Source organism: Talpa occidentalis, unplaced genomic scaffold (genome assembly GCF_014898055.3).
Source record: "Talpa occidentalis isolate TD23 unplaced genomic scaffold, MPIMG_talOcc4v2.1 talOcc4.4, whole genome shotgun sequence".
Lineage (NCBI taxonomy): Eukaryota > Metazoa > Chordata > Mammalia > Eulipotyphla > Talpidae > Talpa > Talpa occidentalis.
This window is the reverse complement of record NW_023604295.1, coordinates 37640774-37668355: the sequence shown is the minus strand read 5'-3', so window position 1 is coordinate 37668355 and position 27582 is coordinate 37640774. Positions and strand designations below refer to the sequence as shown.

Genomic DNA, 27582 nt, shown 5'->3' with positions numbered 1-27582 from the left:
GAAAGCAGAGCTCAGGAATATAGAGACACAAATAAAAATTCATGAGTGGGCCTCCCTGGTGGTGCAGGGATTAAAATCTCAGCTCTATCAAGCTATTGCCAGCCACTGTGGCTTAAGTTTGATCACCGGCCAGGGAGCTAACCCACAAGGCAAAGAAGACCTCTCCTGCCTCTCCCCACTGCTACCTCAGCAGTGTATTTCAGTAGATCCACCTGTTCTGTTCCCCTATTCTATCTCTGGTGAATCCTCTCACACCTACTCCTCTTACCCCAACCCCCCGCACTTATGTGCTACACCCAGTTCTTGTATGCATAAGTAGATAAAATAAAATCTATTAAAAAAAATTCATGAGATGCAACATGACCACTGGTTAGTCTTTCAAAGGTTAAAAAAAAAAAAAAGAAAGAAAACCTCCTTACTATTCTAGTTTTCATTGCTTTCCTTATATGCTCTGGATTGAAGAAGTCTAGAGTTTTATCAACTTTAACTTTCCTGTGTCATTACATATTAGAGTTATTGTCATTCCAAACACAGTTTTTATGAACTCATAACCCCCCCACCCCGAAAATATGTGACTTCCCAAGTCTCTGCAAATGCTTTAGATGATTATTTTAAAAGTGCATGTATATTTGTTTTTTGGCTTTAGTTATAGTAGGAATAATCAATTCAGGATAAACCTAAATTTATGGAATAGAATTCTGGATGATGGAGCAGATATAAATATGTATTACAAAAACACAGAATAAAATGAATTTTTATATAATTGGTTGCATTTTTCTTGATATAAGAAAAAAATCAAGAATATAGAATCAGCATTTTTGTACATTCTAAAAACTTACTACAGGTTTATCCATGATGGTAAAACTTACCATCATGTTATTTCTGCTTAAAATTCAATTTACATTAAAAATGTCCAATTCAGGGCCTCCCCGGTGGCGCAGCAGTTGAGCGCTGGGATGCGAAGCTGCCCGCGGCCTCTGCAGCGCCGGTTCAATCCCCGGCTGCTCCCCGGCCACCGGAAGAGGGTCCCGCATGGCGCGCAGACCTCTCCTGCCGCCCGCTGCTCCCCTCAGCAGTGTACTTCGGTCCCTCTGCCTGCTCTGCTCCCCGCTCTGGTTCTAGTGAATTCTCTCACCCTGCCGCGCTTCTGACTGTACCCAGTGCTTGTATAAATAAATAAATAAATCTTTAAAAAAAAAAGTCCAATTCAAAGAAGTTAAACCAATCACCTAGAGTTCCTCAACTGATTTCTTATTACACGAAAGAATGATAATGACAAAATTATAAATTCTGTGATTCTCAACCCCATACTGAAATTGAAATTGTAAAGCTTGCCCAAGTTGACTTAGTGTTCTTGTGGTTTCCCTCCCCATTTCTGAGAGACTTTTCATATCCCATAGACGTATCTTCACTACACTCTTCCTGAAATTTTTTGCCCTGGCCAGACATTATTGTCTCATTTCTGAATTCTGTCTCTTTGCATTTCCAATTTGCCATGGCATTAAATGGAACTTTAATATCACCTGACTTTTTATTTCTGATTAGAAGCTGGATACTATCTATATATGGGGTTCCCATTTGCTAACCAGGACCTCAAGACCCAGCCCCTACCTAGCGTTGTTCTGGCTCATGCTCCCCAGGACTTCAGTTCCTGCCCAATATCCTGGGCTCTTTCTGTCCCAGGAGCCAACCTTTAAATAATTGTGAGACTAAACAGAAAGCTAGGAATTCAACATATATTAAATAAAAATGCTATTTTTCTCATGTAAAAAGTATAACATAGTAATTATACCTGTCTGATGTGGTTTTTGTATTGATGACTAAGACTTGACTCAAATTAACAGTTTGGCACCAAAAGTAGGCTTGATTGTGCTGTAGGAAAGCAACTGCAAATAGCACTGGCAGCAACACTGAACTAGCGTCCAAAAGCCCATGGTTCTAGCCCATGGTCTAGGTCAGCCTCTAACTTCCTACGACTCTCAGAATAATTATTCCACTATCTTGGACTTTCATTACTTTGTTAGATAAAGGCACCAAACTGAACTATCACTAAACAGCTTTATATTTCTCTCCAAATTTTCATATTCCTATGAAGCATGCTTATAAATATTGATAAAAAGCTGTGTCACCATCTGCACATATGATAATAAATTATTTATACACAATTCCTTGCCCCATATTCTTTCCCTAAATCTTATTATGAGATCTGAAATCTTATATGTAGAATTTATTCCTTGAACATTCAAGAGTCTCTTTAGTTTGACATAGAAACAAAAGCTTTAGGATTACTTTAATAGGTTTGTTCTTAAAAAGATGGACTACTCAATGATCAAAAAAGATAAACCCATGCCATTTGTGGCAACATGGATGAAGCTGGAAGGGATTATGCTCAGTGAAATAGTCAAAAGGAAAAAGATAAATGTCAGAGAGTTTCGCTTGCATTTGGAATACAGAGAAACCAAACAAAGGGTCAGGAAAAACACACACAACCTGCAAGCTGGCCAAAGATCTGAGGCATACAGAAGGGGAGGAGGAAAAGGAGGGGTCAAGCGGGGAAGGGAAGAGCACAGAGAGGGACTGTGGTGATGGGAGAACTATGAGGACTACACCTGAGGGGAGAAATCAAAAACTGTCCAAAAATTAGCAGTGATATACAACAATAAATACAAAAAAAATAAAAAGTAATAAAGAATAGTAAAATTTGTATGAAATATCTAGCATTTCTAAGTCTTTTAACATAGTCCTAACAGAAAACCAGAACTAAGATTGTCTTACAAATTGAATCTGAATCACCTTGATTCCTGTGTTTGGCAATGGTTAAGCTCTGTCCTAATAATCTTGAAGCAGGGTCACAAAGAGACAAAGAGCCCATTTCCAGCAGTTTACTCATTTAATTTTGTGTTGCCAGACAAGGACTGTATAATGGTTTCCTTCTTTTTCCTCACTTTCTCTAGTCATGTTATTTTTGTTCTTTTTATTGAGATACAAATCACATACCAAAGTCATGTTTTCAAAATGTATGCATTGGTAGTTTTAATCACAAATCTATGAACACATTGCTTCTACCTAATGCCAGGACATTTTTAACTCTAAAAAAAAAAAAGTGATTACTCCCCATTTCCCTATTCCTCAGTCCTTAGTGACATTAATTTGCTTTTTGTCTGGAGTAGTTGATATAAATGGAATCCTACAATGTGTGGCCTAATTTTTCTAGCCTCTTTCAACTTGGAATAATTTTTTTTTTAAAGATTTATTTATTTATGCATACAAGAACTGGGGTACAGGCCAGAGGTGTGGGGGTGAGATGATTCACCAGAGACAGAGTGGGGAACAGAATAGGCAGACTGACAAAATACACTGCTGAGGGGAGCAGCGGAAAAGTCAGGAGAGGTCTGCTGCGCCATGTGGGTAGCTCCCTGGCCAGGGATTAAACCTGTGCTGCAGTAGCCACAGATAGTTTCATAGGTTATGTCTTAACCCCTTATACCACCAGGGAGGCCCAGAATAGTGTTCTTGAGGATCATGCATGTTGTTACATAGAACAGTGCTCCCATTGTTTTTTTATGGCTAAATAATACTCTCATATGTTTATGCCACATTTTGATTATCAGTTCATTTGTTTCTCAGTGTATGAATTGTTTCCACATTATGAGTAATGCTGCTATGAACATTTCTGCATGGATATATGTTTTTGTTTCTCATAATTATATACATGAAGTAGAATTAATGGATCATATGATAACTGTACATTTAACCTTTTATGGCATTGCAAACTATTTCCCAACTGTGCATTATTTACATTCCCACATCCTCACCAACACTTTTCATTAGCCTTTTTTTAAATCACCATTGTAGTGGATATGAAGTGGTATCACATAGTCTTTGGGTTTTCTAATTAAGTAACATGATTTAAAATGGAGAGTATGCTGGAACATATTTTATTGTCAATATAATAATGATCATTGAAATTAGTTATTCACATTTTAATACCTACAACCAGCTCTCCAACTCCCCCTTCTCATTTTTTAGCCTTATTTTTATTCGTTTTTAATTTTAGAACCATTTAAAATCAATGGAGCAGCGTTAGCTGTGTCTTGTATCATTTCATCAGTTCCCATAGATAGAATATAGCTCTCTGCAAATAAAGACAGGGGATAGGCCTGGGATTATTACCTACAAGGACATGGTTACAGCCAGTTTTCATCCCTATATTCCTAGCAAGTTAATGCCAGATTAATGCATTAAATCATTGGGCCTTTCATTGACAGGATGAAAAGATATACTTCCAGTACCTAATGTAGGTGACAGTAGCTGTTTTGGGTCTGTTAGATGTGTAGGAGTATTATTTATCTGTAGCTAAAGAAAATAACACTCAAATTTGTTTTTCTTCTGTTACCAGAAGGGAAGGAATTGTTCTTCCTATGCAATACATTTTGTCCATTTGTTAGGCTGTGATGTGATTATAAAATTTTATTCCAAGTCACTAAATAAGACCTAGGCAAAAAAAAAAAAAAATACTAAGAGGCCTAAGTAAATATAGCAATAAATGTGAGTTCTAACATTGATGCAGTTGGTGTAAATTTGAATTAATCATATAATCTTTTGGTTTTCACACTTAAACAATGTCATTAGAGGATTTTCAGGATTTCTTCTTGAACCAAATCTCTCATTCCATGTTTCACAGAAGGTCATAAAATATAATAGTCACATATTCTACATATTTTTCTACTCCTGAGTATTTTTAACTGAGGTTTTGATTACTAAGAATATTTTGAAGAAATTAAAGAGAAAGCTACTTGCACTAAGTCAATGTGTAGTATCTCTGGTGATTTAGAAACAAATTTGGTTGGGTAACATGTTTCTACATATAATTTGTTCCTTAAACATTTGGTGAACCTGTGTTTATTGTAATTCAACTTGATCTTGAGCCCCAGGACACATTTCACATGTTAATGGACACTAAAATGTGCAGTGTGGCCTATCTCTAAAATTTAAAAACATTGTGTGGGATCAGAGCTCAGACCTGGGCAAAGCCTTGAATGGTCTTATGAATGACTCAAGTCTGAGCAACCATGTTCTTTGAAGTAAAAGTTGGTTGAAAGGAAATCTTTGTTTCTTAATTTTGTGCAATGAATCTTTCAAATCAAGTGCTAACAGAAGTTACATGAGGTTGCCTCTCATTTGTTCTTAATTTCAAGTCATTAGATTTAAGCATTTGACAATTCAATTTAAAATCCCTTTTCCTACTTTGTCTCTTCTGCAGGATGTTTTCACTCCTGAATGCAAATTTAAGGAATCTGTGTTTGAAAACTACTACGTGATCTATTCTTCTACCCTGTACCGTCAGCAAGAATCAGGCCGGGCATGGTTTCTGGGACTCAATAAAGAAGGTCAAATCATGAAGGGGAACAGAGTGAAGAAAACCAAGCCTTCATCACATTTTGTACCAAAACCAATTGAAGGTACGAAATTATCTTCTTTCCTTTAGACCATGATCTGGGTGTTGATGCCAATTCTGTTGCTTGTCCCTCCACTAAGTGGTATTGGCCTGGAATGCAGCTGATTAGAATAAGATTCAGAAAACACAATAGTGCTTTTTCCTATTTTAGAAAAAATAATCATAGCAGAAAGAATGAAAAATAAAATTCTATTTAAATATTTGGCACTTAGAAAATAAACTGTTTGGATATGGAAGCTGGAAAAATCCTGAAATTAATAAAGTACTAGCTGCCATTAAAAATATAATTTCCTTCTTTATTGAACACAATCATTTAATTTCTTAGGCCATACATTTGAGTGCTACTGATACCATTACTGTGCTTAAAAGTGTGCAAAAGACTTTTGGAAATATGTTTATATCCTAATATCTATCTTTAAACAAATGTAGTAGTATAGTATATTTATTAATTTTTATTTCAAGGAGAGAAAATAGTATGCTGTTTACTTTGTTCAATACATATTTACAGTATTACATATTTTCCTTCTCACTGGAAACTATACTCTTCTCCTTTGAAAAAATGTTCACTTTTTTCAAATTGATCAGATTTAATGCTAAGATACCATCACTTTGGGTGACTTGTTCCTTAAGCAGGATGAGGATATACCATTGAGTTGGCCACATTTACTGTGATCAGCAAGACTTTTTAATGCAGGCAAAGAAAGCAACAGTGTTCTGGACATTTACCGACCTAACATTCTTCTCTTCTAAAAGTCACACACTCACATATTACAATCCTTTAAGGCACTTGTTCAAGCTTTTCGTTTGCAAAACTGCAAAAATTGGTGCATTGAACTCCATGATAGATAGATAGATAGATAGATAGATAGATAGATAGATAGATAGATAGATAGATAGATAGATAAAGAGCATTAATGAGGCTAGCTGACCTCTAAATATCTAAAAGGCATGGTGAGGTCAAGGTATATCTTTGGAACTAGAATATGTTCAGTCCATTTGAGATAAGAGGTGGGAAGTAGGCAAACAAAACACTTCAGCTGCAGTGTGAGTAAATCCTTAACTGTTGCATGGTTTATATTTGTGTATTTAAGTCATTAGTGTGTAATAAAAGTGGTACATACTTAGGGACATTCAAGAAAATAAAAGGGAAATGGAAAAAAATCATGTACTTATTTCTTTTATGGATAATGCACATTATACTTCCCAAAAAATATAAAATACAGGAATAAAAATAAAATTACACAAAAACACTTATTCCTAATCTCCAACCATAACTACTATCTGCACTGTTGTAGTCAAGTTTCCTCTTGGGTTATATATGCCATTACACATTTCTAAGAGAGATGTATAAAATGACCATGGCCCTAGTTCTAAAACTGCCTTAATATTATTGCTGCATTTTAGTACAAATGTGGAAACAACTAGACATTCCTAGAAGTAAGGTTAGCAGCCAACAGCACAAGACCCATGTCAGTAAAAGCCTAATCATACAAAGTTTTATTCTCTCGCAAACCAAATGCAGAGAACAGCTGCCCACGGCTGGCACTGTGGCTTCCCAATTGTTAGGGACTCTGGCCATGTCCAGCTTTTCATTCTTCTTCTCTTCATAGTGTTGTGTACAACTGTGCCCTGAACTGTCAGTGCCACCACACACAGTGGCGCTGAGTATGCCCTTATCTGCATGCTTACCCAGCATTCATATTCTAGTCAGAGATAGAGGAAGGGATGAAGAAGATAGCAGCAAAGCCTATGTTGGTAGCTGTTATGTGATACTTTTATCTTACTGATCACTTAGTAAGTGATCAGACATACACACACAAACACACACACACAGTAGAAAAATTATAAATTATCCATTTTGTCTGTTAGAACTGTGATTTAGGCCATGTGTATGCAGGGATGTCTACAAATGTAGTCTTTTTTTTCTGGATGGCTACATACCAAATAAAGGTTCCATTAGTTTTTGCCATCTTTTGGTTGTTTTAGTTTTATTTTTCTTATTTACCAATGCTTTATAATGATTTTCCTTTTGTTCTGTGGGAAAAATAAAATCCAGTGTAAATCAGATTCACTAATACTTGGAATTAATTCCAAGGCTCTTTGTGTCTTTAGATTGTGGGAATGAAAACTTAGGTGTGAATTTTATAGAATACCATGAGAATCACTTTAGAAAATGAAGAACTTAATTGATTTCAAACAAAAGATCTTTTAATTCTCTACAAATGTGTATTGTCTTACAGAGCAAGGTTCGCTTTCTGTACAATATTAGCTGTGTTTTGTAATTACTGTGAAAATGTAGTATGCTAAGTATTTCTTAATTATTACCTCTTATTTTTTATTCCATTTCTATAAACTAGAGTCAAGTATTATCTCTATTTTACAAAAGTGGAAAAACAATGTGCAAAGACATTAAGTCATTTTTCCCATATCAAGCTAGTAAGTAGCAGATTCAATTCAAATCAAGGTATTCTGAGTCAGGAGATCAAGTGCCTACTGCTGGTGGGAGTGCAAACTGGTCCAATCACTATGGAAAGCTGTGTGGAGATTCCTCAACCTACTAAAGATAGAGCTTCCATATGATCCAGCAATTCCACTCCTAGGTATTTACCCAAAGGACACAGAAACATTAATTCCAAAGAGCACCTGCACCCCTATGTTTATAGCAGCACAATTTACAATAGCTAAGCTTTGGAAACAATCCAAATGCCCAAAAATAAATGACTGGATCAAGAAGATGTGGTATACACAATGGAATATTACTCAGCATTCAAAAAAGATAAACACATACAATTTGCAGCAACATGGATGGAGCTGGAAGGGATCATGCTCAGCGAAATAAGCCAGAAAGAATAAGAAAAATACCAGATGGTCTCACTCATAACAGGAATCTAGAAAACCTAAATAAGGGACCAGGAAAAAGAATAACTATAAGAAAAAAATCAAAATCAACAAACAGCTATGAACCAGAGACACACTTTGTGAGGGGGCAGGGAAAGGAGAGACTGGGGTCAAAATCAGGGGGTTGCAATTGTATGTGGAATATAAAAATTAAAAAAAAAATTAAAAAAAAGAGAGATCAAGTGCCTAATTACCATGAAGACTGGTAAGATTTACCACTGTCAGTTCTGAGATGTAACCTTAAAATATCCAGTAGGACCCTAGCAAATGCTCTTGAGTAATATCTCTAATTTCTTCTCTTCTTTTTAAATCAATAATATACTTGTTTCTTAGAAATAAATGTCCTTTTGGATTCATGAAAACCTTCACATTCTTTTATCATAACTTACCAGTTAAACTATAAGATTGGTCAGTTCCCGAGCCTCCCTGGTGGCACAGGGGTTAAACACAGCACTATCAAGCTATTGCCAGCCACTGCAGCACGAGTTCGATCCCCAGCCAGTCAGAGAGCAACCCACATGGCACAGCATACCTCTCCTGCCTCACCCGCTGCTCCCCTCAGCAGTGTATTTCAGTCAGTCTGCCTGTTCTGCTCCCCGCTCTGTCTCTGGTGAATCCTCTCAGCCCCTACTCCTCCAGCTTATACCTCAGTTCTTACATGCATAAATAAATAAATCTTTAAAAAAAAGATTAGTCAGTTCCCTTATACCTCATCTGTACTTTAATATCATTATTATATACCAAAAAGGTGACCAACTTACCCAGCAACTCTCCATATTTTATGTCATTAAATGATTTTTATAGGTTACCATTATTATCAAAGGTTTGTACACTTGAGGTTTTGTTAAACATCATTCTACTACGCACTGAGAACTTTTTTCCCTTCTAGAATTCAAAGCTACTTTTGCTACCACTATGGTTACTACTATTACCAGTCTTAAGACTTCTACATGCAACACATTAATTTACCATTGGCTAGGAAGGTTGCACACATTATCATCATTAAAAACCCACATTATTCTAATATTTAAAGATGAAGAAATTACTGTTTAAAGAAAGCAACCTGTCCAAGTCACAGAGCTAAATAAATACAGAACTAGGATTAATGACTACAGTGCTCAGTGTAGAAGTCTATGCAACTACTCTCTACACTATAATGCTCTACTGTCTGAAGTAAGGCTATAGAAACTAAAATACTCAAAAATCTCAGAGATAGCAAGAACAAATGTTATACCATGACACAACTTGAGTAAGCTAATTCTAAACCATGCAAAACTAATATTTAAAGAGATGGCATAAATTCATTTTGCTAGATGATGGGATATGGAATGCTGGGTGGGTAGGAAGAATTAAGAATAAATCACTTTTCTGATGAATTTTAACATGCCTGTTTGGTATTCTGTAGAAGGAATTTGGAATCAAGAACCAGTTCATTCCTAAAGTTCTTTCACAATGAAATTCTGTGGAAGTCTTTGTTACCACTTCATTATAAAACCATGTTCTTTCATGGAAACTAGCTTAGCATTTACATATTATTTCAAATACATTTCCCTTTATTGCATTATTGAGTGAAAAAGTACAATGTTATGAGGTATTTCACAATGGGTGAATTGTGATTTTGGACAGGGCAGCTTGATGAAAGGCATTCTAGACCTAATTCATATCTGTAAATACGTTTTTGATAATATTTTTCCATAAGTCAAGTATAAAGTATATAACTAGAAGACTTTTTTAAAAAAGATTTATTTATTTCTGCATATAAGAGCTGGGGTGCAGGCCAGAGGGTACAGGGAGTGAGAGGATTCACAAGAGAGAGTGGGAAGCAGAACAGGCAGATCTACCAAAATACGCTGCTGAGGGGAGGAGTCGGGAGACAGGAGCAGTCTGTTGTGCCATGTAGGTCAGCTCCCTAGTCTGAGATAGAACTCCTGCTGCAGTGGCTGCCCATAGCTTCATAGTGCTGAGACTTAACCCCTTGTGCCACCAGGGAGGCCTACCAGAAGACATTTTTAAGAAAAAAAATAGAAAATATTAGCCTCATAAGATGTCAGTATATTGTTGGCTAAGCAAAAAAGGTGGTCAATTATTTTAGTTTTTAAATGAATTTTTAGAAACCTGTTGTTTACAAAAACAGTTTGTAAACCTCTGCAGCAGCATAAATCCCCCTGCCTCCCCACTGCCAGTGAAGGGAACTGATTCTTTACAGAAGAAAACCCAAGTAGGTTTGTATTATTTTTGTGATTTTTTAAAATAGTCCTGCCTTTTTCCCAGTGCTGCTGGTGATATCATTTTGAATGTCAGGATTCCGAAAATTAGGCTTGCCTGTTTGAGGATCTTAAGTCCTGTACTGACTATGTGGTAATAATCATGCACCTTTACAACTTCACCCTCCATCCTGTGTTTAGAACATAGGAGGTGTTAATAGGGGGTTGCAAGGACATCTATTCAGACAGATGGATGGACTTGATATTTAAACCCATTACTATGTACACTGCACATCAACCTCTATTTACATGGGTACCCTCCTCCTAGATTTTAAGACAACAGTGCAGGCTTCACAATTCCCAATTTTGCCCTTTCAGAGCATTGTTCACACCACAGATAAGTAACTCCCCCAGATTTAAATTATCTCAGTGGTGACCTCCCTCTAGCAGATAGAGGAGCCAAATACTCTTTGGCAAAGAACAAGATACAATCTCCTCCTTTTCTCCTCCCTCCTCCTTCAAGAAGCTCATTACTCAGCTCCTGCAGGTGGTTGGTATTCAAAATGTAGTTCTTTCTCCTAAAAGGAGTATGTGCTCTTTCCAGAGATTTAAACTTTGAAAAGTTAGTCCTGCAGAGAGAAATCTGTTTCCAAAGTAAAATTAGTATCAGTTGAGAGACATGACCACGAAAGTATTGACTTGGCATCAAGGAGCATTTACTCATTTCCTCCAGTGTATTTTCTAGCAGGGAGACAAAAGTAACACACACACAACTATAGGGAAGTTAAAAATTTGCAATTTTCCTGTTAAAACTGTTGCTTTAAATTAACAGAATCTGGGCCTCCTTGGTGGCATGGGGTTAAAGACAGCACTATCAAGCTACTACCAGCCACTACAGCATGAGTTCAATCCCCGGCTGGCCAGGGAGCAACCCACATGGTGCAGCAGACCTCTCCTGTTTCTCCCACTACTCCGCTCAGCAGTGTATTTCAGTACATCTGCCTGTTCTGCTATCCACGCTCTCTAGTGAATCCCCTCACCACCCGAACCTCTGGCTTACACATCAGTTCTTGTATGTGTAAATAAATCTTTAAAAAAAATAATTAAGGGCCTCCCCGGTGGCACAGTGGTTGAGCGCTGGGTTGCAAAGCTGCCCACAGCCTCTGCAGCATCGGTTCGATCCCCGGCCACCGGGTGAGTGTCCCACGTGGCGTGCAGACCTCTCCTGCCGCCCGCTGCTCCCCTCAGCAGTGTACTTCGTCAGTCTGCCTGTTCTGTTCCCCGCTCTGGTGAATTCTCTCGCTCTCCCGTGCTTCTGACTGTACCCAGTGCTTGTATAAATAAATAAACAAATCTTTAAAAAAAAAAATTAACAGGATCTGATTAAATCCCAGCAGTTTGTTAGGGATCAGACCCATGTGGAGTATGCCTAAAAGTCACAAATTATCAAACCAAATTTTCAAAATGTTCTAAGTTATTCAACCTGGGCATGAACTACAAATCAACAGGTTGAAAAATTATTGAAGTGATTTGGGTGAAACTAGGTTTGAGAATTAGCATTCTAAACTGAATTGGTGTTTCTGACTCATTTCTGGATATTTCTGGCCATAATTATTTGATTTATTCAAATTATTGTGATAAATATATTAGAGTAAGCCTAAATTAATATAGAGTAAATTTTCAATCTGATAACAAATATATTAAGCTTGCTACATTTTTAAATTTCCTACTGCCACTAATATGTGTGTATTTCAGTTCTGGTTTAAATTATGATGTGGAGTTAACTGGAGGCAATACCAATTATTTTACTAAATTGATGGCTGAAAAAGAGTAACCTAATAGACATCAATTAATCAAGTATAAATAAATGCCTAATTCTTTTGATAAAATTTTGCCAACAGTTTCTTATGTAATTTTGAGAAAATAATTTACATTCTTTGACCTCAAAAATATCTGAAGATAAAGTATAAATTCCATCTATTTCATAGGAATAATATGAAGGTTGAACAGTTAAAACGTTGAGTTTTTTTAATCTATCAGATGAATGCAAAGTGCCTTTTTCATTTTCCCTTGGATATTGGATATTGTGTTGTGTAGTAGAGAAATGCTATAAGATGTAGCATTAAATAAGGAATCAGAGACAATGATAATTGAATTTGGAGGGAAAATATTACCTTCCAAAACTGTGTTAAGGAACATGAAAGAATAGAACAAATTAGGTCTCCGGATGTGGTAAAGCTCCAGTAGGGAGCTAAAGGCAAATTCATTATCATATATTTATTTCAATTAACTGAGAAGAGAATTAAATTGTTTGTTTTCCAAGATCTCTTTTGCACCCAATTGTAATAAAAGATAAAAACTGAAAGATGGAGCAAAAAAGTACTTCTGATTATTTTAATTACAGGAAAAATAATAGTTGCCGCCCCCATCTTTCACTCTCTCTCCCTCTCTCATCTTTGCTAGCCTGTGCCACATTCTTCTCCAAATCACTGTAACTATTTGAAGCAGCTTTTTCTGATTTTGAATTTAGCCTTTAATAAATTTCTCCTGTCTCTTTTCTGTACATTCCTCTTCCATATTTGTTTCTCTTGTAAACACAGATTTTCTTCTGATCTCATTCTAAATGAAGATATGGATTTCATTTCATTAGATAGCTCATTCTAAATGAAGATTTGTTCACAGTGTCTCTTAATCCACTATACCATATATTTATGGCACACTGGATGCTGATTTGAAAACATTGCTTTCAAATCAGCACTTAAATTTCTCCTACAGCTCCAAAGGGATTCCATGTGACATTAATTAAGGTGTGAAATTGCTTCATGTTAATTGCCCACACCCTTCCATGATCTGCTATTAAGACAATTAAATATCTTTAATGGTACATTAACTAACGGAGCAGCCTAACCTTACCACTTCTCAGAAATTATAGAGCAAAGGAAAGTTCAATTAAATTGGTAGCAATATAAAGATTAGTCATATTTCACTCTTCTTTGATGGAAATTGATATAGGATGGGGGTTCTTTCTAGAGTGCCATTTATGAACTTTGTTAGTAACCAGAAATATATTGCCTTCACTGGAAAACAGAATTTGTCAGCAACAACTACAATTGCCCTTCTCCCAGGTTTTCCAACTTTGTTAGAAAGGAATGTTGGCATCCAAAGACTTACACCTAGTTCACCCCATAACTTCCAGAAATCTCAGTTTTTAAATAATTTGAAAGAATTCACTAGGAATATTAAAGTAATAATTAGTAACAGTTACACTGCTTTATATTCCATTTGCATTGCCCATTATAGTCTCACCATGCTTCCCTAACCAGAATATTATTTGATGGTCACTAATTCTTTAGAGTATGCAGGTTAAAATTATCATCCTATTTTAAAGATGAGTGTAATGCAACCAACACATACCAGGTAGGTTCTTTACCGGTTCTAGCAGCCATGTTGTCTTCATGCTCTCGGCTGTTCGTAGTCCTGTACTCGTCGCGCTCCACCGCACTCCTCTGCCCTCTGCACTGCACCAACACCCTGCACTCCGCTGCGCCACCCATATAAGCCCAGCCATAGCCCAGGTGTGCCCACCTACGCATGCCCACACCCTACTCCAGGTGTCCACCATCAGACATCCATTCAGGGCCAATTATCATTATTCCTAATGGTGGGAGGGCAGAAAAGCCTGATACTTTACATACCCTACAATGAGGAAACTGCATTTAGGAGAGGTTACATAGCTGAGCTAGGTGCATACACCTACAAAAAAATACCTGCAAAGAGACAATACTATACCCAGAGCTGTGACCTTATGAAACACTGCTGGAACATCCAGGAAGTGCCTGAAAAAGGGCTGAAGATTTGGTTTGTAATATGTAGTCAATGGCAACTTGGAAAAGGTGATCTCAGTGAAGCAGAGGGGATACACCTAATAGGAGTGAATTTATATTATAATAGGAGGTAAAGAAAAGAAGAAAGTAATATCAAAGGCCACTTTTGAGGAGTTCTGCTATAAAAGAGAAGTAGAGAAATGGGGAATAGAACCTGATCTTTACACAGGGGATTTTTGTTTGTTTCATGTTATTACAGCATATTTATAGATAGATGCGAACAAATGGGGAGAAGTAAAATTGGTGAGAGGGTCACTGAGTAATACTGACTCCAGGGGGTGGGATCAAGTACACAAGTGGCAAGTGGAACGCTAGATCTAGATAGGAACAGGAAGAATTCAATCCTGTCACAAGCAGGAAGCCAGAACACGTGCCAGCGGATGTGTTAAAGTTGGTAATTTTAGTGGCAGAAATACGAAAACATTCGCTTTTCTAAGAGAAACACAAAATAAGTTAGTTTGTTGATAAAAAGCAAGGGAGGGAGGTGGGAGGCAGGTAGGGAGGAAAGGGCTAGGACAGGGGAAAGGAGAGGTGAGCAGAGGGGAGAAGGGAAAGGGGCTGGAGGGGAGAGGAAAGAAAAACAGAGAAAGGAGGCAGGCTGATTACCGCCTCCATCTGAGAAAGGCTGAGAAGTGTTGGAAGTTTGAGGAGGAAAGAGAAAGAATGGAATAGACACCATGGGAGAGGGAATTTGCCATACTAATGGAGTAGGATTTCGGGAAGTAGTGAGCACCTGTATGAGGTTTGAGGTCAAGATTTAGACTTGAGACCAATAAATGAACTTTTTTGTTTCCCTTCAGCCATGTTAAACCATTTGACTTTTAAGCAGAGACCCTGTAACTCATCACATATGAATTTCATTGCTGACTCTGCCCTTCATCGGGGCACTACTTTCAACAAACTATCCTTTTTGTTGTTCTATTTCTTTAACTGCAAAAAGGCATATAAAAATATCTAGCTTTTAAGGTCATTTAAAATAATCTTAGTATGTTATAAAGTGCATATAGCTAGTAAGTAGTCCATTAGTATTAGCTTTGATTATGAAAAGTATTAGCTTTGATTATGAAAAGCAAAGCTCCAAAATATTAGCTTTGGTTATGAGGCTGGTGACTACAAAGGAGAGCATACATGGGGTGCTGCCTAGTACCCCATTTGTGCTAATTGTCTGTTTGTAAATTACAGCAACTCCTGAGAGTTCACCTTTTTGTACTTTTAAGTGAGACATTACTTTAAGTTTTCCAGGAGAAGTTTTTGATAACTCAAATAAAAGTGATTGTTGAATGTTAAACATTGCAAACAGGGACTGAGCTATTACAATAGCAAGAAGCACCTGCATATTCTGATAACTACATTTGCAGCAGGAGCACTAGTGAAAAGAATATAATAGAAAATATTAAATGGAAAACCTGCCCTGGAAAAAAACTCATAGCTAATCTTACAAAGAGAAAATGAATTATTTTTTTTAACAAGACTTCAAAGTCCAATGATACATATTTGGTCTTTCTCCTTTCAAATGCCATAATCTTGAATTTAAAAATAAGGCAAAAAAATAGAGAAAATACCATATATTGTTACAAATTTGTGGTTTATGCTCTTCTTATGACCACGTGTAGCATTGTATTTGTGATACCAGAATTGCAGGGCTTTCTACAGCTCCTTGACCAGTGCTACTCAGGCAGCTGTGAAAATGACAGCCTTCACTATGAAGGAGAGGAGGTGACTTATCCACCAATCAAGTGTGATCTGCTCATATTAAAAAATTGAACTAGGGATTTCTCTTTTTTAAAGATTCATTTATTTATGCATACAAGAGCTGGGGTATAGGCCAGAGGTGTAGAGAGGTGAAGAGGATTCACCAGAGACAGAGCGGGGAACAGAACAGGTAGACTGACTGAAATACACTGCTGAGGGGAGCAGTGGGCAAGACAGGAGAGGGCTGCTGGGCCATGTGGGTTAAGTCCTTGGCCAAGGATTGAACTCATGCTGCAGGGGCTGCCTATGGCTTCACAGTGCTAAGACTTAACCCCTTGTGCCAGTAGGGAAGCCCACAAATGCTTTATCTTAATGTTATATATGATATGGTCTGTGTTATTAGGGAGCTACACTTGTCCTTGTGTCTATAAATGAGGGAGAAAATTCTCTCATTAATCTCTTTACCTCATTTGGACTGAATTCCTCTTCTTAAATATAATGGAGATCAAGAAAAGTCAAAATATAAACAGAGGGAAATATCCAGAAGAAGAATGTGAAGAGGAAGGGGAAAGGGAAGAAGATGAAGAATTTAAAACATATCAGCATGGAGGGAAAATCATAAGAAAACTGGTTTGGAGAAAAGATCCAAACAAAAATGTTTTCCTTTCAGAACATTAACTTCTTTTATCGTTTATCCCGAACTATTATGCCATCTGTGTTAGAAGAATTGTGTTTGTCTCAAAAATATCCTGTGGGAGGGCCTCCATGGTAGCCTAGGTGTTAAGTGTCAGCACTACCACCATGAAGGCCCACCGTGACAGTCAGTGTTCAATTCCTGGCCAGAGAGCTAACCCACCTGGTGCAGGAGAGCTAACCCACGTGGTGCAGCAGACCTCTCCTGTCTCACTGGCTGCTCCCCTTAGCAGTGTATTTCAGTCAGTCTGTCTGTTCTGTTCCCCACTCTGTCTCTGGTGAATCCTCTCACACTCCCCAACTCTGGCCTATACTCCAGTTCATCTATGCAAAATAATAATAATAAACTTTAAAAAAATTCCTGTGGTATGAAATAGAGCAAGCATTTTTTTTTCTACATTAAAAAGGAAAGAGAGCAAGAAACATGATAAAGGGCTATCCAGAGGAATCAGGTGAAACAGAGGGAGCATTGTTCATCATCCAGATATTGCATGATCAGGACACTGAACATTCTTGAAATTTAGATGTTGAAATTTTGGGAGTAAAATAGTGTAAAGTGAGATCAGAAAGAAATAAGTGAAATCAGTTTCAAACCAAGTGCTATCCATCACTTCATGCCCACTGAAAAGAAAATTTATATCACAAACTTAGCCGACAGCAAGAGTGTCCTGAGTGACGTGGTTAAAGAATCACATCTCAGGTTGTCTAAATCAGAAGATTTGTTTCAAATTGGCAAATGGGCAGTGACACAGAATCTGACTTTCTGTGAAGCAGCACGGGAAGCTGGGAGGACAAGAAAGTTGGGTTTTGTTTCTTGTTTTTTTTTTTTTTTTCATTTTATTCCCAGTCTGTAAATTATTACTCATCAAAAGAACTAGAATAACAAACTTTGCTCTTACAGTTCTAGTGATCCAGAATGCATAACACAGAGGGTGTGGGAAGAAAATACTCAAGAACAAAGAGATTATTTAAAAAATTCTAAAAACTCCTAAAGGAAAATAAATCTATTCTTAATGAAATAATAACTTATTATAACAGAAAGTAATTGAAAAGCCCCATTATTAAACATCATAGTACTTTTGACTACTGCTAATCAAAATGCTGGGGAGCTGTGCAATTACTAATAAAGTCCTGATTATTACAAAGAGGAAACATCTATGGGATAATTTGAGAAGCACAATTTAGAAACTGTAGAACATATGTAACTATTGAAGATTATGATCTAGACTGTTTTCCACACTTGCTTCTTAAAGATTTCCCTCAATTGCTTAGCAGTATATGATTGAGATATTAATAACAAAATTCTAAATGTAGTACTCTAATAGAATATTGTATAGAATTATGATTCGTTTTTACTGTAAAGTATGTGTGATTCTCATATATGGAATTAGTAATTCTGGATTTATCATTTGTTGTTTGTTTAGTTTTCTTAAGCTCCCCACAAAATGATAGCCCTTCTCAACATGTTTAACTGAGGGAATCCCACCTTTCAATTGCAGCTAAAATCCTGCACTTGTAGTGGGTTAATTAGATAAGCAGCAGTTCTAATACAGAATGGTGTCTCAACTAAGATTGTTCCTAAGAAATTAAGATTGTGTTTGCAAGGTATCAAACTACTCGTAAATGTTTCAAATGCTGCCAGCCATTTCTTATGGAATCCATGAAGTAGGAATCCATGATGTTTCTTGACTAAACTATCTGTTTTCATGTCATATAAAAACATATTAGATATTTTTCTAGATACAGAGAATAAGTAGATTTTCCCTGTACACTCATGTATTTGATGGGCATATTAACTCTTCATTTTGAAATTGAAATTGATATAATATGATCATGGCATTAATCTTCTGGTCTGAAATTCAGGAGATCTGACAGAAGTTAGCCCAGAAGTTTACCCCATTCTTTGACTAGTGACTACTATTTTTTTTAAAGATTCATTTATTTATGCATACAAGAACTGGGGTACAGGCCAGAGGTGTGGGAGGTGAGAGGATTCACCAGAGACAGAGTGGGGAGCAGAACAGGTAGATCTACTGAAATACACTGCTGAGGGGAGCAGTGGGCAAGACAGGAGAGGTCTGCTGTGCCATGTTGTTTAGCTCCCTGGTTAGGAATCAAACGCGTGCTGCAGTGGCTGCAGATAGCTTCATAGTGCTGCATCTTAACAACTTGTGCCACCCTCGAGGCCCCTAGTGATTACTTTTCTGATATAACCTGAACTTATTTATTAGCCTCTCCATCTCTCCAAATCTTCTGCAGCTTTTAAGGGTAATTATGCCAGAGGCAGTCAGGTGATAGTAAATGCAATGATTGAAATACTTTAAAATCTCTTAAAAAATATGTGTTCAATAATTTTACATAATATACTTAACAAGCATACTGTGTGTATGTGTGTGTGTGTGTGTGGGGGGGATTAACACCACCTGGGAATGTATAGTTTACTACAGAACTTCTGAAGCAGAAGCTGCTTTTTTTTTTTTTTTTTTTTTTTTGTGGGGCCCTCGCGGGCGGCCGGGGAATGAACCAGCGTGGCAGAGGCTGCAGGCAGCCTCGCAGCCCAGCGCTCAACCGCTGCGCCACCAGGGGAGGCCCAGCAGAAGCTGCATTTTAACAATATCCACAGGTGATTCATATGTACTTTAAAATTTAAGAAGCTCTACTACTAAGTATGTTAGAATAAACCTTTCTCTTCATCACTGAACTAGCCTGAGGAAAATCATTCTTGTACATTAACTCTCCTGACCTAATTTGGAATTCAGACTAATTTCAGAAAAAATAACATCACTATGTTCTGATTGTTGGGGAATTCTCACAAAGAAGTCAGCTCCTTCATTTTCTTAAACAACAGTGGATGCTGACTATATGCCAGGAATTGAATTCATAATTAATTCTCATCAAAATGCTACTTTTCAGTTATAAAAATGTGTCCAAGTTGTCAGAGCTAGAAAGTGACTGAGTCATCGCACTGTGACATCCACTCAGTCATGGCCATGCTCGGATCCCCAATACCCAAGTAAAGCCCAAGGAGGGAAGCAGTTTGATTGGGAAAAATTTCAGATTACAAAGGCATTGTAGAGATGCTTCAATAGATGGAGACACTTAACTCTGTGTTCCTAAATCAATAATAAAAATAACTCTTGATATTTAAGTGAAATATTTCATATTTTCTTAGAGTCACACTTAGTGATCACAGCAATATAATGAAACTGTTTTAATGTACTCAGTATGCTGATAGACCCTACCTTACAAAAATAACTATGGGGGCCTCCCTGGTTAGTGCAAAGGGTTAAGTATCAGCACTATGAAGCTATCACAGCTACTGCAGCATGAGTTTGATCTCCAGCCAGGGAGGTAACCCACATGGCGCAGCAGACCTCTCCTACCTCACCCACTGCTCCCCTCAGCAGTATATTTCAGTCAATCTGCCTGTTCTGCTCCCCACTCTGTCTCTAGTGAATCCTCTCACAACCCCTCAGCCCCGCACCTCTGGCCCGCACCCCAGCTCTATTATGCATAAATAAATAAATCTTTTAAAAAAAAAGTATGAATTGAAATACATTGTGCTATGTAATAATCTAGCAACAGCCATGATAATTCACAGATGACTGAGCTTTAGAGCCAAACAAAACAACAGATGAAAAAAGGAATTGTTTATATATATGTGAACTGAGGTCTCATGGTTGCATAATCACATTTCTTATTGACAAATAACTAAGAAGCCAATATATTCATCAACTTAGGTAAAGGAAACCTGGAGCAACAGGGAGAATTGTGGATCTGTTTGTTTGCTTTGTTATTTTTTTTTTTCATTCTTATCTGTTCTCTCCCATTATTGTTTCTTGTTATTATGCCCTGAAAATAGGCAGTAGCTATTTAAATTTAACACAACAACGTTCCTATTTCTTGTAGCAGGGTAAAGTTTAGGGAGAGGTAAATAGGGATTTTTTCCTACCCAAACTATATTACAGATTAATAATTAAAAATACCTGTTTCTGTACATTCAATGTTCTACACCCAATGTCCCCTCTAACTCCAGGTGAAAATCCTGTTACATAAGTTATTATACAGTGAAGAGTCTACCTTTATCTATAAGAGAAGAGATACACAAATATGTCTTCAGTTCAGGAATACTGAAAAGGTTGTGAGTGACAGATCTGAAAGAAAACCATGTTAAGCCACTAAGTTTATTAGCAAGTTAAGTCTAACTTATACAATATGGAGAAGAGATTGCAACGAAAGGGAATAATATTACATAATCAAATTTGACATGCTTATTGAGGTAAAATTCATGTACATTTTTATAACAAATAATTGCTGTGATTTTTCTTTCCAGTGTGTATGTACAGAGAGCCATCACTACATGAAATTGGAGAAAAACAAGGGCGTTCAAGGAAAAGTTCTGGAACACCCACCATGAATGGAGGCAAAGTTGTGAATCAAGATTCAACATAGCTGAGAACTCTTCCCTTCGTCCCTTTATCACTCCTTCCCTTCTCTTCCCTCCCCTTTACCCATGTCCTTCCAATAAATCCACCCAAGGAGAGGAAAGTAAAATGGCATCGCAGGACCTAGTGGCTAAAATTCTGCACTAAAAATCTTCCTTTGTGTAGGACAAGACAATTGAACCAAGCTTGCCTGTTGCGATGTGGTAGAAAATGCACATGCACAATGATTAGCACATGTAAAAAGCAAGGGAAAATTAAACAAGACTTTACGAACACTAATCTGTGCTGTTATTAACAGAGGGCTACTTGTAATGAAGACATAACTATAATAAAGATAAATTAAATCATGACCTTAAAGAAAAGGCTTTTAGAGAATTGAACTTGCAAATCAATGTAATACCCTAAATAGTTTAGCTATGGGTAATTCTGAGATGTGTGTTTTGTTTTGATTTTGTGCTTTTGGGATCATCTGGAATTGACATAAGTAAATCCCTTTTCCTGGATCTTTTCACCATGATATTGAACATGTACGAGTGACGGATTCATCTAGTGCTTCTAGGGTATAAAGCCAGAAATCACTTGACATCAAGAAAAGTTTAAAATTTTATTATTATTTTTGTTTGTTTTTGTTTTTTTAATGCCATGTCTGTAATGTTAGCATATATCTATATATATATATATTTTTTATTATTGAGGTAACATTGCATTATAACATTATATACAATTTATTCTTAAATTTGTTATTTAATATTGTTTATTCAAAGGATAGTCTTATGTTGAATCTAATGGGTATTTGCTTATTTTATTCTTTCATAAAGAGCTTCAAATTCTCCTAGGAGAATATCATGTTTTTATTTTATCAAAAGTATTTACCTAGGATCTCGTTTTTTAGTCATTTAGGGAAAAAAATGCTACATGCAGGCTTTGGGGTATAAGTTATATGCTTTTATCATTGGTCTGATTTTTTTTTAATTTTTGGACATCTTTGAAAGTATAAGTGCATGTCTGTCATCTTGGAGTTTTGTACCATCTCTTGCAGCAGGAAGGAAGGAAGAGGGGTTTTACAGAAGCATATATGTCCTAGGAAATTGGCCAAATCAAATTGTATTTGCCTTTGTAGCTTACCAGAGTTTTATGTATATAGTGCTTTCCAAATTTGGCAAAGAAATTGGGAGGCCTGGATGTGAACTTCCAAACTTACTATCTTATGAAACTAGTGGGTTGTTTGTTGCTATGTATTCTTGTTTATAAGTCTAGTTGACAATATGTCTGTCTCCTAGAACACAGAAGGGTACTTGTAATACACTGAATCTTTAAGAGTCATAGAGAAACAATATGGAATTAATAACTGTGGCTCCAGTTAACAGGGTTGTGTGAATGATTTAAATTAGTTTTAGGAAAAAAAAAAAAAAACAAACAGTGTAAGACCTGGCAAATGTTTAGTTGAGAATACTGATGTATTCAAACACTTTAGTTGAGAATACTGATGTATTCAAACACTTTAGTTGAGAATACTGATGTATTCAAACACTTCAAAATAGGAAAGAAATAAATGTTTTGCAATTGACATGGAAGAAATAGATTTAGTCCTACAACTCAGGAACGGTGTAGAGACATCCAAATTAAAACAAAACAAAACAGAATGTTAAAAAATGTATGCAGATTTATGGATATAACAATGAGAAGACTTAGCATGTTACTTCTCCTATAGCTCTACTGTCCAGCATGTATTGTTCCAAATATGACTCCCTAAAATATATAATCTTTGCAGAAGCTCTAGGCCCTCACTTCAATGACCTTGCCATTGGTTGCTGTATTCTTTCAAGGTCAATGTAGTCTCCCTCACTCCACACAATCATTATTCCTCAATAGTGGTTTGTGTCCTTCACCAAGTGTTTTATTTATGTTTTCAGGAAGTTAGCAGAAAAGAAAATGGAGGAATTTGCCTCATTAGTCAAAAAGAGTAAAAGTTATGCATCTAGACAAGGATTTTGAATATCTATTTGCAAGAGATATTTGGAAAGTAGCAAATAAATTTAAAGTATAAAAAATCTAAAAAGAAATGTTGCTTATCTAGGAAAAGAACACTCATAAAAAAATTCAAATCTGGTTGTGCATTTCTCCTTGTCATTCTTGATTCAACTTGACTATATAGGCACCTGTTACTTCCCCAAAACCAAATTCTAAGCAACAGGCATCATTTTCTTAAAAAAATTAAGACTGTGTAAAATGACTCACAGGCTCATTTAGAATGAAATCACTTGAAGGTTTATGGTGGTATGCAGGTAGACACCTACACACACGCTTTAGTCATGAGCAAAAAAATTGGCAATTTCAAAAAATGTTATCAATTACATTGATGATTTCATGACAGAATACATTTAATGCAGGTAAATATTATGAGAAATGTTACAGATTTGAATCCCCAACAAAAATTTTCCCTCTATTTTTAATGGCTGCCCATCATCATATAGACGCATTTATCTCCTTGATAGATGTTTAGAAGCAGAGTTCCAATTTGTATATTGTTTTCTCCATATAGCTTAAGCAAGTGTTCACCAGAATAAAATGTTTTAGAAATTAGCTTTGTCTCATTTACAATTCAGATGAAAAAAATTAATTTAAATGAATAATTGGGAACTTCATATTTCTTGTACACATTAACCTGTCAAAAGCTGTAGTTTAGAACACAGGGTGAACATTTCCTTAACTTCTGTTTACTTTTTAAGTACATGAAACTTTTAATAGGAAAAGTCAGTATTCACTGTCTAGGCTTTAAAAAATTACCAAATATAAACATATAATTAATATGTGAGCCAGTTTAAATAGGTTTTTCTGTTTGTTTTATTTCAAGTAATATAATGCTATACTCTGATTTTCATCATTCCAATTTCTGGGTCTCAATTCATTCATCATTCACTCTCCTATAAGTGAAGTAACTTTTTTTAATGCATTGGAATTTTCTCAGGAAAAATACAATATTTAGTAAAGCTTTATAATCAGTTATATATATGTGAGTTAAGGCACATTTATTCTATGAGTCCTTATGTTAACATTTCAAAATTAATATGCTTAGAAATGAAAACAAAGCTTGAGAATCTCACAGTTTTCTGTTCAATACCTTGCCAGATTTTTAAGCCAGATGTTTGAGGTATAGAAACAAAATGGTGCTGAAGTTCCATTTGCTAATTCAGAAAATTTTGCACTGCAGGAAACCGCAGGACAGCAAGTCAACCTACAATCACAGTTATAGTTTGGGTTTTGAATTTTACATATGAATTTCATAGCACATGTTTAGCCACTCTAGATTGGCAACATCAAATTGGTTGAAACATCATCAATTTGATGCAAATTGTGAAATTTTATGGGCCTCATTTAATCCAGATTGCATTTTAGAAGAATTCTTCTATTTATGAAAATGATAATGTTGTGGATAAGTATTATAGGGGAGTAGGTGGCCCTGTGGTGCCACTAGCAAAAGATGAGACTATTAGGACAAGAATAAAGATTGAAGAATGAGTTATAGTGTACTGAAAAGTTTAAAGGTCCAAACTAGAGACCACTATTTCTTGGTGAAGAAGCGTGACTTCATCAACAGTAATTTTTTTCAATACAGACCCAGAAATAGCAAATCTACTCCACCTTCATGGCTTAGTCTACAAGGCCTTGCTCTGAGAAGGTTTTCCATGATGTTGCTTAATTTCATCTGCACAAGGTGAAACACATTCAAATATAAAAATTCCCTGCTCATTTTAATATCACTAAAGGCTGAGATTATTTCTCTGTCATAAAATGTAAATAGCATTTTTTAAATCAGAATCACATTTAAAAGAGTGGATTGTTCTACAAATATATATGTGTATATATACATATGCTTCTGAAATAAGGATATATTATATAGAGTTTTTATTTGATTTGTGGTCTTTAGTCATAGGTAATCAAATAATAAAGAGATTTGAATGCAAACTTTATATATAAATGTATATTTCTAATGATAGTATAAATTGCCACTTTATAATAAAAGAAGAAACAGGTAGGAATATAATCAAAGCACATGCTCCTTCAGAATTTCAGTGATTCTGATCCCCCCTCTTTGATGCACAGGTAACTATTTTTTATTTCTGAAAAGTTATCTTTAAAAGCTATACTTCCTGACACAGATTCCATGAGAAGTCATATATGTTGAAATTTTATGCTTGAAGGCAGGAAACCAGTGCTAAATGTAAATCTTTATTTTTCAGGATTTTTCCTGCAGCCCAAGTTAAAAACTTATTATTTATGATCTAAATTAAATGAAATTTGCTAATGGTCAAAGTTGATATACTGGGCCTCAGTAACAAACAAAAGCAAAAAATACATTCAACATTATGATAATAGCATTAAAATTATGTCATCATAAAAATGCATCATTAGATATTTTATTAGTTGGAAAAAATGATTTGATATTTCTTTGGCTTTGCTTCAAGCAAATGGAAAGCGAATAACATTCATTTATTAAAAGTTGCTCAAAAGTCCAAAATAGACTCCCACGAAGAAAATTGTTATTAGCTCCATTACAAGGTTAAATGATGCAATCTTAAGAAATTATTGACACCGAAATGTTTAATAAATATGTTGTATGAGAAAATGGACAAATTAATGTTTTGTTTTTGCATTAAATAACAGATTATTCAAATCATTGTTTCTGGAGATCAGATTTGTAAAATGTTTATACATCATAACCTTCCTGAAGTAAAAAGTAATTAAAATCTTGAGATGCTCATGCATGTAGACAAAATACTTGTACTTTTTTTTTAACATTAAACTTCTTTGGGAAGTCTCTCTTTTTGTTAGTGTGTTTGCCCTATGTTTCACTGAAAAAAGTGGTATAAATTATTTTAAAAAAGAAAAATGGATTTATGGATGGGAAATAAGTCAAGTTTTTGCACTGTACAAAGTAAACACTATTTTCTAAATATGAAACTACTGGTAAACCTAACACCTTTTTTTTTTTTCAGGGTAAGAACTATGGTACATTCATTTAAAATTCATAATTTACTAACTAAATTCTCAGTTGGGTTTAGTGATCATAAACTACAATCTCAAAATATCCAAGAAAGGCAGAAAAATAAATAATGTAATACCTGCAAGTATCATACAACAGGCCTATTACTCATTGCATATACAACAATAAATGATGAGCAACAATGAGGCCTATAGCAAAGACAAATTGAAAAGAGACTAGATTACTGAACAATAAGAGGAAATATTTTGAAAGAAGTTGTGGATACTTTAAAAGTAAGATTTATTTGGAAAATATTTGTGAATGAAACAAGGGGAGAATATTCAGGGGAAGAAGTGAAAAAAACTGAGTTATGATGAATAAATGAAAAAATTATCAAAAGTTTGGACAATATACTTTTTGAATTTATTGGGGCCTCTATGTCTATAAGGATTTTTCTGGTTACTCATAGCAGAACCCCCTAACCAAACTGATACTTCATCTAGAGGTTTACCCAGTCACCATTGTGGCTTAATTTTTCTTTTGTTCTCTTAGCTCTGTCCAGTTCAGGATATAATAACTTCACTCTTGGAGTCACAAAATTTTTGATAAGTTGAAGACACGACATGCTTATATCATGTAGTCTCCCTTACAGTTTTTTAGAAAACATCTTTCCAAATCTCAATTTCCCAATTTTGGTCCTATGTCCCTATTTAAATGGAAGACTATATCCAGGAAATTGGAATGTTCAAGTCAACTAGTTTTGATAAACCAGGATTTTATTCTAGACTTGTAGGTTGCATGTATTTCCACAATGATGCAAGTCTGCATAGAAGAAGAGTGACTATTTGAATAAATTTCAGAGTCTGTTTATCAAGAAGTAATGGAAATGAATGTTGAGTAGCAAAAAATGGTAAATTTCTATTATCTGATAATAAGTGTATTTTCTCATTGGAATTTCTAAAAACCAGCAGAGAAATGCAAATATTGATGAAGTAAATTGACTGGCATAAACCATGGGAGACAACAAAAGCATGGACAATTCCATTCCTCAAGCATTATTAAATGCCTTCTTTGCAAAGGCACTGTGTGTGGGCCACTGAGGAAGAAATTAATACCTGCAATTTTAAAGAAAAGTGGTGCATTTGGTGACAAATCAATATAGCTAGTATGCCTAAGGTTTTAAATAATCATCATAGAATTAGAAAATGCAGCTTGATTATTCTAGATCAGATGTTTATACCATATCTACCTTTTCATACTCATGAATATGCTCCTAGAATTAGGCCTTTATAAAATGTTTCTCAAAAGATTATTCAAGTAGTCA

General features: G+C 35.7%; 1 protein-coding gene across 6 annotated transcripts in view; it reads left to right on the top strand.

The window, feature by feature from the left end:
• The window catches only part of FGF12 (fibroblast growth factor 12), a 638738-nt gene extending 615978 nt beyond the window's left edge, over positions 1 to 22760 (top strand). For all 6 annotated transcript variants that reach the window (XM_054700452.1, XM_054700451.1, XM_054700450.1 and 3 more), the window contains 2 exons: positions 5264 to 5462; positions 21163 to 22760. In XM_054700452.1, coding sequence (XP_054556427.1) covers positions 5264 to 5462; positions 21163 to 21281 — 318 coding nt within the window. In that variant the 3' untranslated portion in view covers positions 21282 to 22760. The remainder of the gene's footprint in view (positions 1 to 5263; positions 5463 to 21162) is intronic.
• The last annotated feature ends 4822 nt before the right edge of the window (positions 22761 to 27582 follow it).